The sequence below is a fragment of the Schistosoma mansoni genome, chromosome W (assembly GCF_000237925.1).
Source record: "Schistosoma mansoni strain Puerto Rico chromosome W, complete genome".
Classification (NCBI taxonomy): domain Eukaryota; kingdom Metazoa; phylum Platyhelminthes; class Trematoda; order Strigeidida; family Schistosomatidae; genus Schistosoma; species Schistosoma mansoni.
This window is the reverse complement of record NC_031502.1, coordinates 59,477,561-59,490,163: the sequence shown is the minus strand read 5'-3', so window position 1 is coordinate 59,490,163 and position 12,603 is coordinate 59,477,561. Positions and strand designations below refer to the sequence as shown.

At 36.1% G+C, this 12,603-nt stretch overlaps 2 protein-coding genes across 2 annotated transcripts in view; one reads left to right on the top strand and one right to left on the bottom strand.

The window, feature by feature from the left end:
* Window positions 1-7,729, top strand: part of Smp_163660 (hypothetical protein) — a gene marked incomplete at both ends in the record, with an annotated part of 21,886 nt that extends 14,157 nt beyond the window's left edge. The window contains 3 exons of the mRNA XM_018790344.1: window positions 2,128-2,325; window positions 5,184-5,342; window positions 7,718-7,729. Coding sequence (XP_018655696.1) covers window positions 2,128-2,325; window positions 5,184-5,342; window positions 7,718-7,729 — 369 coding nt within the window. The remainder of the gene's footprint in view (window positions 1-2,127; window positions 2,326-5,183; window positions 5,343-7,717) is intronic.
* Window positions 7,730-8,812: 1,083 nt separating this feature from the next.
* The window catches only part of Smp_077070 (hypothetical protein), a 12,109-nt gene continuing 8,318 nt past the window's right edge, over window positions 8,813-12,603 (bottom strand). Inside the window, exons 4-5 of the mRNA XM_018790343.1 lie at window positions 10,559-10,701; window positions 8,813-8,932 (exon numbers count right to left, since the gene is read on the bottom strand). Coding sequence (XP_018655695.1) covers window positions 8,888-8,932; window positions 10,559-10,701 — 188 coding nt within the window. The 3' untranslated portion in view covers window positions 8,813-8,887. The remainder of the gene's footprint in view (window positions 8,933-10,558; window positions 10,702-12,603) is intronic.

The window sequence follows — 12,603 nt, the reverse complement described above, 5'->3', positions numbered from 1 at the left end:
TCGGAACCAGGATTTTCCAACTCCCCTAGGTGGACGCGCCGTGTCCACTAGCCCGGTTAAAGCGCCGGACATTCGCTTTTCGTCCTCTCAATTTTGCAAACAAGGCCGTCGCCACGAGAAGGCAGTGAGTAGGACTTCCCTGTCAGAGGCTGTATACGCGTAGCCATGTGAGAGCATTTGGAGAGGGATTGCGGTCTCTCCCCACTCTCAGCCGTACCAGGGCATTTGGGGGCGAATACACATTTATTTAAATTGTTACACCTACTATGTTTAAAACTATCAAGATAGCCAAATCTATGAAGAACTAACATTTCTTTCCTGTGTTTTTTCTCATTTCAGGCTGAATACTTGTTTTACAATAATCCTCAAGTTGATTAAAGTCTTGAATTTTTCAATTAGACTGAACAAATAAACAAAACTACATCCCATAGAAGTGAATAAATGCAAAGATATTTAAAGATAAATTACCAACATGTACTTTAAAAAAAGTAACTGAGAACTTAACCGTATAAGTACGAAAATTCAAAATCTAAATCACCGATATTATTCTCTTTTTATACTTTATGGTTATGACTGCAATGTTCTTTTGCCAGAAAATTTTTACTAATAAACTTCTGAAAGTCATGATAGAAATTGTATTCATTATGAATTCACAATAATTAACGCATAATAACAGAATTTTAGAAATACTGGGGTGTAATTATGATTACCAACTGATAATCCACAACTTCATTTGTGAATAATTCTCATAATTTCTGGACTTTATACCTACGTTTTTATTTATGTATTCAAACATATAAATATGGGTACAAAGGGGTACCAGATACATATGCGCAACACAAATCTCATTTGATTTGTGTGAGGGCTGTGATACTGCTCAGGTGCCCAAACTGAAACAGGTGGTTTTCTTAGGGGGCCACACCCGGAGCCTTTGACCTAAAGGTCTGATCCACAAGGCAGTGGAGCATCGTGAGGCGATGCAGTCCTGTTGTCACCAGTGACCAACGATTGATTCACACGCCATTCGTTCCCTCAGGATTCTGGAGCCCGTGTGCACCATTTGTTTGAAATCAGGGTTTTCCAACTACTCTAGGTGAACTTTCCGCGTCCGCCAACCCGCTCAAAGCGCCGGACAATTACTTTTCGTCCTCTCAATTTCGTAAACAACACCCGTGGCACGAGAGGGCAGTGAATAGGACTTCCCTGTCAGAGGCTATATTACGCGTAGCCATTTGAGAGTATTTCGAGAGGGAGAGCGGACTCTCCCCACTCTCGGCCATACCAGGGCATTTGGGAGCTTTAGGGTATACTCCTAACCATAAATCTTCATTCGTACATACTGAAATTCATTATGGGCAGTTTCAAAATTTAGAAAGCTATTTACATGTTAGGTAAGTAACCAATCTGAATGATTTAGTTTTTGTAACAAACAGAATGTTGTAAAAATGCTAACTGACCTGGTTAACATAATTAAAAAAAAAGTTCACATTCTTGTTGTATTTGATCAATTAAGGATGTATTCTATAACTTATATTTGAAGTCATAAGTTGATATTTTACGACACTATGTCGTATAAACCAGAAGATGAAAATTTCAATCTAAATAACTAGACAAATCAAAAGTATAATCACTGTTTATTCAGCTGATTGCAATGGAAATCAATCAATCAGTTCCGCTGTAGTAGATAAAGACATAAGATACTGACTAATTAGAGTAAATCTACAATGAATCACTGAGAATTTAGTCAGTTAGACTAAATAAAGGAAGAATTCTTAGTCATAAATGTGCCTGGATAACCAAATTGTTCCACACTTTCCATGAGAATATACTGGTAACAAAGTTATGGGCGACATTACATAGTATATATGATACATCAGAGAAAACAAATGAGCTCACGGATTAACTCATTCAGAGCAATAATCAAGAAATAGATAAAACAAATTGCTGAGGTTAATAATTTATGCGACGATTTGAACTCATTGGAGTGTATTGTTTGCATTTATGCCCATATATAATCTTTTTTGGCAGTACCGGACACCAACCAATGTACACCGATTCCTGTGTACACTACACTTGGGAAAATGATTCATATCACTTATTTTCATTTGTGTTTTTAAATAAAAATAGGAGTTGGAACAAACATTTAAAAAACTGGTTTATTTCATCGGTCCACCACGTAATTATGGTTTATCTGATGAAGAAATTGAAAAGCAGCGATTAATTGTGGAAAAGCAACGTATTGAATTTGAAAGAGCAGAAGAGGAAAGATTAAAACAAGAAATTGAAACTGCAGAAGCTGAACGTAATCAACGTATGAAAGAATGGGTAAGATGCAGAATTTTTCGGAAGAAAACGCTCCTCAAATGTTTATATCTGTGAAAGGAGCAGAAGACATGTGTAGATTGCAATTATTTGATAATAGGTCGTTAGGATGTTTTATGCATGCCCAATTACTACCTACTCCGACGTTCTCTGTTGACTGGTATAGAAGCCAGCACGAAAAATCAGAACGATATGTTACTAGATAAAAATGTTTGAAGTTACAGAATTCTGTGTCCGTTGACATTCGCAATCTGTGTATCAGCTCAATAAAGAACCAAAAATATCGAATGATTTAGAATACAAAGACACTTATTATTTTTTGTATGAAAAAGACAGATAGAATTAGGACAGAACTAAATGGGTTCACAAACGTGACATTGGTAACTACTGAGTGATCATCTAACTTTGAATATCTCAATCCTACAATAGGTGAGCCTCAAACCAAATAGCTCATTGGTAAAATTTGGGTGACACACATTAGAACCACATAGAGAGCATCTGCTCCCTCAGATATGCCCTGCTAACGATTACCAACTATCACGAAACCTAGGTTCAGAATTTCCTGATAACTATCTTCAAACACTAGGCATGAAAATGGATAAACATATTTACGAAGTATAGCTATCAAAATTTGATTCATGAGTCTAGTCCCCAACATCTAGCTGAAGTTGCATCGCGGAATCAAAATCACCTATATCTACCAATTCCAAGCAAAGACTTCCCATTTACCATTAAGGATAAATGACATTCCAGGTGGTTATCAACATTACACGTTAGATTTGTGCTATATCCCCAAGGTTCATAATAATTGTGAAACACCTATCAAGTAATATAATGATATGCCTAAATTAAACTGGGAGTTTCGATTGTGCACACAAACTCCGCGATACATGTAAAAGATGTATTGCACGATTTTTTCTCGAATTTTCTATAAGAATAAGTGGTCTAGTTCCGAGATTTCTTAAAAGATGCATCATCTTCGTTTTCTCTGTCGGCAAACTACACTTGAATGAGATTTTCATGTAAAAGGTACAAAGTTTTTGGTGATTTTGTAAGCCCTATACAAATTAGGCTTCATCAGAAGTTATTAAAAAAAATCACGTCACTTTTGGCGTAAACGATATATCCGTCTGTCAAACAAAGAACGAGTTTACCAGGAGGCAGTTCGCTCCACTCCACTTTATGGATGTGAAACATAGACATTAAGAAAAAAGGATATTCGTAGGTTACTAGTATTCGATTATAGGTGTCTGTGAAGTATTAATCAAGCATTTCGGGACAACGGAATAAGTAATGCCCGGGTTAGGAGTAAGGTACTAGATGGGAAATCGATTGATGAGATAGATTTTCATCAACTGAGGTGGTTGAGACAAGTGTTACGTATGCCCATCCAACGCCTACCTCGACAGGCTATGTTTCACGGTGTAGGAATAGTTTGGAAAAAAACTAGGGGTGGGCAAACTGAAACATGGCATAGATCAATGAAGTCATTGACAATTAGACTTAACCATGTTAACAGCTGTTGGCTACCTGGTTGGGGTCCGCGTGGTCATTGTAACTAATGGTTAGAGACTTTGAAAACATACCTCAAAATCATTCACAATAGCTAAGGTGTATCCATTCTTTGTCTTCTTCCAAATTCTGAGCTCTTGAATTCTCTATAACTTTTCTGTATTTTTATCTCACTAATTTATATTTTCTCGAATCGTATATTCAATACCTAGTCTTTTCAATCACCACTCATACTGTCACTATCTCTACTATTCTGGGGTTTATTTCGACAATTTCATCTGTGTTAACAGGGTATGGGGACTTAAACCGGTGTACATACGCACTAAGTTGTACTTGTGATTGATTGAATACTCTATGGAGAACTACAAAACATTCCCGTGAATTTTTATTGTGAATAATTGAGATTTGTAAATAATAATCATTCGAATTTCACACTATCGTTTTTAACAATTATCTCTTGGTTTGTCATCATGTGTTTTAGTAGTATACACCAGGTAAGCATAACATTTTCCTCGTCGAGTCAAGTTTCTCACAATCAATGGCATTTGAATCTCCTCATAGATTGCTCATAAGCCATAAAAGCAGTTGATCATCAAGGGTTTATCAGAAAAATCCTCTACCTACTAGTAACTCATATTCTCCGCGATTTCCATTTGCCCTGAAAACTATTGTAGTTAAAACAGTTAGTCCACTTGATAAATTTGGATAATGAAGAGGAAAGACGAAGATTATCTGTTTCAAGCAACCTAATCATACACATACTTTTTCAGATATTATGTATAAAAAATAAAAGATCAACTAGACAAATTGGAAAGTGAGAGGAAACAAAGGCAATGATAAAGTACACATCGTGAAAACCACGCTTGATAATAAAACAGTATTACCAGAGTAGGTAAAAGCAAGAACAAACTATTTTTGAGAACATGAAGAGGGTTCCATTTTTTGCATAGCCAAGGATTCAACAAACCTTACCATATACTGTTGAACACTTTTATGTAACACTACAAAGGTTGACTTGATATCAACGCTATGATGCATCTTGACAAAATTGTAATAAGCCTTGGATAAAATGGTTCTATACAGAAATTCCAAATTTACATTTGGATTTTTGTGAATAAGAAATGAGAACTCAATAAACGCAAAATAATCTGTCACTTAACGCTACATAAAGAATGATGTACACACTGAATGATTTATGAACAGTAAGCCAATCCGTCAAAGAACAAATGACAAGGAAAACTCAGTATAACATATGAGTAGATAGATACTTTCATATGTACACTGAAACATTTACATATAACTGGAACTTTCATAGGATTCTTAACTTACTTTTGTTTTTTTTTCTTTAGAAAGAAAAACGTGAAGCTTTGGAAAAAGAAGAAAAAGACCTGTTAAATAAAGAAGCAGAACCATTAAGGGCTTATTTAAGAAAGCATATTATGCCAGTATTATCAAGAGGATTAACTGAATGTCTTCGCAAACGTCCAGATGATCCGCTGGATTTTCTAGTAATTATTTATTAAATGCATTTAGTGGTATTTAAATTTGATATATTATTAATGTACAAGCATCGTCATAATAAGATATTTTACTTGGCCTTACAATTAACATTGAAGAAAACTACAAAAACTTAGTCAGAATAAGTTCAGTACTCACTAGAATCTTTTATTTAACTCATAATGTATTGCAAGTTAAGGGTTAGATAACACTTCATCATGTGTTGTGTTACAAAATACCCTCATATTAAACAAACAATATGTGAAAATGACGGAACGCCAACCATTAACATCTATCGACGTCTTGGACGATGAGCAGAATTTTTCGAGGAGCAGTTCAACTGGTCTGCTGCTCGGGCAACATCGACCAGACTGTCCAGCCCTCCATTTCCGGTGACGACTGTTCCACCAAATGAGGTGGAAGTTCACAAGGGACTCCAACTCTTGAAACGCTACAAATTACTGGACCCAGATCACCTACCTCCTGCTCTTTTTAAAGATGGAGGTGACTTTCTGGTTAAGGGACTGACAACGTTGTTTACAAAGGTTTGGGAGCTAGAGAGTGTTCCAACATCATGGAACGAGTCGATAGTCGTTCCTATCTTTCAAAATGGTTCACGTCGCTTCTGTAACAACTATCAGGGGATAAGTCTACTTCCGATTGCGTCCAAACTATTGGCTTCTGTCATACTTCGTATGTTGTTCAAAACCTGAGAAAGACTGACTTCGGTGGCTTGGACATGTTCTACGAATGTCGTCCCAGGGAATTCAACGTCGTGCATCATTTGCCGACGCTGGCAGTGGTTTGAAAAAGCGGAGAGGTGGTCAATATATGACATGGTGTCGTGGTATGAAAGAAAGCTGTACAGGATCGGCCTGTGTTGCTCCTTCAGTACTCCCTGGTTGAGGTCCTAGAGATGGCGCAACAGTGTCTCGAGACGTTATCAGGCATGGCTCGGAATAGAAGCCAGTGGCAATCCTGCTGTAACTTTCTTTTACTTTCCTTATAAAAGGTGACTGTAACTTCTTTGACTGAAAGAATTCTTTCTGGTTGTACCTTTCTGTTTCTTCCATTACTGTTATTTTTTCACTACCATACACTAATTTGTGGTCATTATCATTTTTTTTCTTTTATACGCACCTTACACTCTTTGTCTCTTCCCATTCTCATTGTTATTATGTGGCGCATGTATATCTAGTGCCACCTTGTACCCATATTTGTGTTCAAATAAATGATTAAATAGACTTCATAACAAGGTTGGAAATGTAGAAGACTGGATGGCGATCTAAAGGTTAAGCGCTCGCATAGACCTGAAGGGCCTGAGTTAGACTCTTAGTAGGGCCAAGGATGTACACTACTGAAGGGTCTCATGCTCAGTGATTCTCGATTTTTAAAAACTGCATAACATAAGTTTGTCTGTGATATACAAAATAAAATATTACATATCCCTTAGTTTTCCAGCTCACTTCGATAAGCTAAATTTATCGCAACCATATTATTTAACTGTATGATAATTTATTTTCTACTATGAGGATCGTTATCAATAAATCCACCACCTTGGCTTTATGTAAGTAGATTGTCAACGTATTAATGTTGTGTCACTTTCAGCTATCATAATTTATCATTCTACATTTCTATCTCATTTCAGAATTGCTTTCCAACTTTATCAACTAAATTATGTTAAACTTTTGATTTTAACCATATTACGAGCTGTAAAGTGAATAATTCTCATAATTTCTGGACTTTATACCTACGTTTTTATTTATGTATTCAAACATATAAATATGGGTACAAAGGGGTACCAGATACATATGCGCAACACAAATCTCATTTGATTTGTGTGAGGGCTGTGATACTGCTCAGGTGCCCAAACTGAAACAGGTGGTTTTCTTAGGGGGCCACACCTGGAGCCTTCGGCCTAAAGGTCTGATCCACAAGGCAGTGGAGTACCGTGAGGCGATGCATTCCCATGGTAGCCGGTGACCAACAATCGGTTCAGACGCCATTTGTTCCCTCAGGATACTGAAGCCCATGTGCACCATTGGTTTGAAATCAGGGTTTTCCGACTCCCCTAGGTGGACGCGCCGTGTCCACCAATCCGGTTAAAGCGCCGGACATTCGCTTTTCGTCCTCTCAATTTCGTAAACAACAGTAATGCCACGAGAAGGCAGTGAGTAGGACTTCCCTCGCAGATGCTATATTACGCGTAGCCATGCGAGAGTATTTCGAGAGGGAGAGCGGACTCTCCCCACTCTCGGCCATACCAAGGCATTTGGGGGCGTAACATTATTCAGTGATGTCAGATCCTGTATTCTGGGTCGATGCAAAAAGTTTATTATTCCCTGTTGGTTATACGTCTGATTATGCTATAAAAGCATACTAAAATAAAGCATTTTAAGCTGCTTAGAATACTTTCGTTTGTTCATCATGGGTTTTGTTTAGTGATTATTACACGGGAAACTTAAATCTCCATAGTTAGGATTTCAAGTAGTATTGGTTTGTAGAGATCTAGTTAATTTCATCAGTGGAAGAGCAGTGAAGAGCCTGTACATACATTTACTCTTACAGATGTGCTGTTGTAAATGACTGAGAGCAGGTATCTGGATAGGCAACCTGATAGGGAAGTTGCTGCTGTAGGAAACAAGATTGATTTCAGTGCCTCGGTATAGACCATATCTAGTGATGATGAATCATGATTATTAAGGGCCAAACGTACAACGTTTTAATATGAGTAACAATGCTATAATTGTAAAACTTAACCTCCCATGGGTTAAGGAAGTCAGACAGTTTTCCTTTCAGATTCTGTTACTAAAAAATACTGCTTGTTTTATGGCAGTAACATTATCTAAGTAATATTGAAAATTATTAGCCTGTTTAAGCATAGTGGAGACTGTCATTTATTCGGGTGTTTTCTATGTGAACAGCGAATTTGGTGGCTCAGAGGTGTTTTATAAATGACATTCAAGGAGCTCCCATATCAACTATTCCATGATGAACTGAATAAAAACATATAAGAGAAGAGTTGCTTTGCGACATGGATCTGGGAAACTAATAAAAAATAATAATAATATATATTAGCATAACACTACTTTTTGGGTAAAGATCTGGAACATTAAGTAACTTAATGGTTTGTTCTGAATAAATCGAGCATTGGGTAGATTGTTATAAATAAATAATATATTTGTAATGTCCCAACGAGTAGAAAAATTAGGTTTTCTGATGTTTCGTGACTCGGTGTAAGCCACTTCCTCAGAGATATTACAAATATATTATTTATTTAATGGTTTATGACTTTATCAAGTAGCAGTTATATGGATCTAAGGAAACAATAAGATACTCGTGTTCCCAAAGTTCGATTGTGTGTTGCATTTTTTGGCGACTTAATGAGCACACTTCACGTTAGATAAATACATTAATACAACTGAAGTAAACTATGTTAGATTATAAATACTAAATCGACTGTTACAAAAACATAGCAGTTCAACAATATAAAGGGTTGTATTTTCAAAGCAAGAAGATTAATTACAACACTGTACACCAAAATAACGAATTAAGTTTATCGTTTCATTTCCCCAAGATTCTCTATTACGTCTTTATCAATCTACAAGACAAAAACAAATCGTTTGGATTTCATGGTCAGCAAGTAAAAGAATGAGAGCACCAAAACTCAAATTAAAGTATAAACTAAAAATATTGTTGGGTAGGTTTTGTGTAGATATGTTTAGTTCAAAAGTGGTATACATCAAAGATTGATCTCAGTTGTGAAACTATATAAGACCAGTGGGACTTGATAGCTATTTCGCCCTGATGTGGGACTCCTTAGCACTGCGCACCCACGATACTACCAGATATCGAAATCAGAACTTTTAGGACTCCCAGTGATACGTATTTTTAACTCCAACCAATTTGTGATGTAGTTCAACAACCATCCAATGCCATTCATGAGTAATGTTTCCCTCCCGACATCTCTGAATTCCACCGGTCATAACTTTTTACCAATAATTCATGACTTCATCTCGAAACAGGTCACTAAAGGGTACGATTATAGTATGGGTCTTTGTAAATTGGTTTTTTTCACACTGCTCTAACTGAAAACAATCAGTAAGGAATGCCACCATTATATATAAACTCGTGAATTACAGTGAGCACCTGTCTTTGATGTATATCGTCTGAGATGAGCTTAACCCAATGTAATTTATTTGTCATGTACTAGTTTGTTCATTCTAATTTGAAATTGATTCTTAACATGAGCAGTATAAATAATACTCAACTGGTGTACCCGAAATAGATAAAGGAGGCATCTGACCTGTTTTAGTAGGAAAAAATCGGATAACTTAACTACTAAGCTTGATAAATCCAAGTGAAATTAATTTCTCATATGACTGAAAAACTTAACAGAATATAATAGTTTAAACTTCCTTGTAGGCGATAGTAAAAATCTTCAAGGGAGAGTAATAACCTCAACTACCATCACTTTTAAAATAACTACATAAGACCGACACTTTAAGCAGAAATCTCATCAGCTAATTGATTTGAGAATATTAATCCCTTTTTATCCCGAGGTATTTATGTAAGAAAGATACTAAATTCCACGATATGAATAACCAGAAAGTTATCTAGTAGTATATTTACAGCAGAACAAAACAACCGTCTATTTATCGGCAGTCTTTTTTGTTTTTTCCCTTTATTCATAATCATTATTTTTGTTGATAAACTTCTTATTTACATAATCTATTCGAATTCTTATTCTGCAACTGTTAACGGTCTGAACCTGAAAATTACAATCCTATGTCTCTAGAAACAATGCACTTAACAGTGTGTTCCGATTTTCGACAACCCAAATCTTTTTTAAATCTGGTAGCGAGGCTGTTGGACGAAAATTCCAACACGAACGAGATTATGTAGTTCTGATATATATATATATATATATATATGTCTGACAATTTAGTAGCTGGTTTCTATGAGATAAATATACCATTATATCAGAAAGGAAAGACCATTGCATTACAAGGTCATAGTAATAGATGCATGTTCAGACAAAGGATTCTGTAAAGCGCCGAAATGTTGAACGGTTGTGCTACAAAAAAGACGATATCTTATGAAACTTGATTCTTAGAGTTATATTACTGAAACCAAAGATAGCTAAGAATTTAAACATGTAAACAGAATGAAAAATATGCGCTATAAGCATGACAGATATGACGTACAGAGTAAAAAAGTAACTCACTTCTGGCCATTTTTCTATTAATACATTAATTAGCTCGTCTTTTACATCTCCTTGAATTACAATTTCATCACCATTACCCGTTACTGAACTACCGGTTGCGAATTTGTGACCAAATATCTTCGAAGCTGCTTTCAGATCAATCCCTAAATTACGAAAAACAAGCAGACTGAGTAGTGTTTTAACTCATAACAAAGTTACTATTTCTTGGTTGTTTTCATTTTGATTGATGGTAAAGCATAAGCATCTATGGCTTTATTTATTCACAGTCGGTACCTAATGATCAAATTCGGCAGCGGAATATTAGTATTCTACTGTGAATAGTTGGACTTAACATTACTAATAATGACTTGCAGTATATGGCATCAGCTATTCACCAATTCAATCTAGATTTCCAAAATATCGAGCCGTAATCAAGGTTGACAGTCACGTTTTAATTTCATTGGTGCTTGAGTGATCTACGTAACCTAAATTTTCTAATAGCCTGTACTATAATGAAGCTTATTTTTTGTTCTTTTAATATTTTATTCGATAAAACATCTATACTTCTGGATAGTTCATTTGTAGGCTTGAGTTAGTAGTACAATGTTTCAAGCATTTAACATCGCCACATCGAATTTCACCTACCAATTAAAAACCGATTAATTTTAAGAACCGCTTTTAGAGTCATAAAACCTCAAAATACGGCATTTCCGTCCAACTTAAGATGTAGTAACTTGATGTACTTGCAGAGGATTCTTTCCTACACATATCTGACTCCAATAAATAAGTAATATCCCGTTAACTGAATATTTAATGCAGGCTAAATCTCCTAGTATAATTATGGGTTTACTCGAGATTATTCAAAAGCCTGAACACCAGTTATAGAGATAGTTTATTGCTGAAGTTTGGTAAAAATCCGCAAGTGTACAAATAGCAAGCACACAGGGAAAACAAGTGAGTGAGTATGTGTGTGTCAATGAGTGTTAAAAATCCATATATATTTATGAGTGTTAATGGACTATGGGTAAATTATTGATTGTCTTTGCTTACAACTCATGAGAGAATAGATTAAAGATTGATGTGCAGAGTCATGCGCTCAATCAGACTCACACATAAATTTACAAAGTGGATTAAATGTCTAACTTTCAGAGAACACACAAATAATACAATAGTTGAATGGGCTTGGTACATAAGCTCCCATCCAGAACATGGATGTTTTTTTGCATAACTTCAAGGGATTGCATGAAGTTAGAAGTATGATGAAGATCCGTGGGGCCAATAAAGAACAGTTAATAAAAATAAAGGATTTTTGTGTTATAAGAACAATTTCAGGATTTGGGCTAGATAAATATGGTTGTTGCTACGTTTCTATCTGGAAAGTGTACTCCTCCTCCTGATCTTGTTGTAGTTTCTGTTGCCGTTGTACTTCGGTGTGAAGTATTGCTTTTTGCAGGTAGTTTGTGTGGTGCTTGCTCTGATGCGGATTTAGATGATTTTATTGTTGTCTGTTTCTTGATGTGCTCCAAAAACACTGGTTTTACTCTGTCGATACTAACAGTATTATGTTTACCAGCTCTTTCTACCGTAACTGTTTTGCTGTCTTTTCGGACGATTTTAAAAGGACCGTCGTAAGGAGTCTGTAAAGGCTGTCGTACTCTATCATTTCTGACGAATACATGTGAACATTTGTCTAATTCGATGGGTACGAATGACTTCGCCTTCTGGGTTCGTGGTTCGACGGACCTGATGGATTTCATCTGTTGTTTTAATTGTTGCACGTAGTTGGTTATATCTGCTGGAATATCTGTCGCACGGTCAAAAACCCACCAGGTAAACGTAACGTCGTCCCACAAACCAACTCAGCAGCACAACAACCGATGTCTTGTTTGATAGTTGAGCGAATGCCTAATAATATCAAAGGAAACTTGGTATCCCATTTGTAATCTCCTCCTGAGGCCATCAAAGAGGCTTTTAGCTGTCGGTGGAACCTTTCTATCATTCCGTTAGCATTCGGATGGTAACAGTGGTCGTCCTGATTCTCTTTATATCAAAAGTGTCTGTAAGTT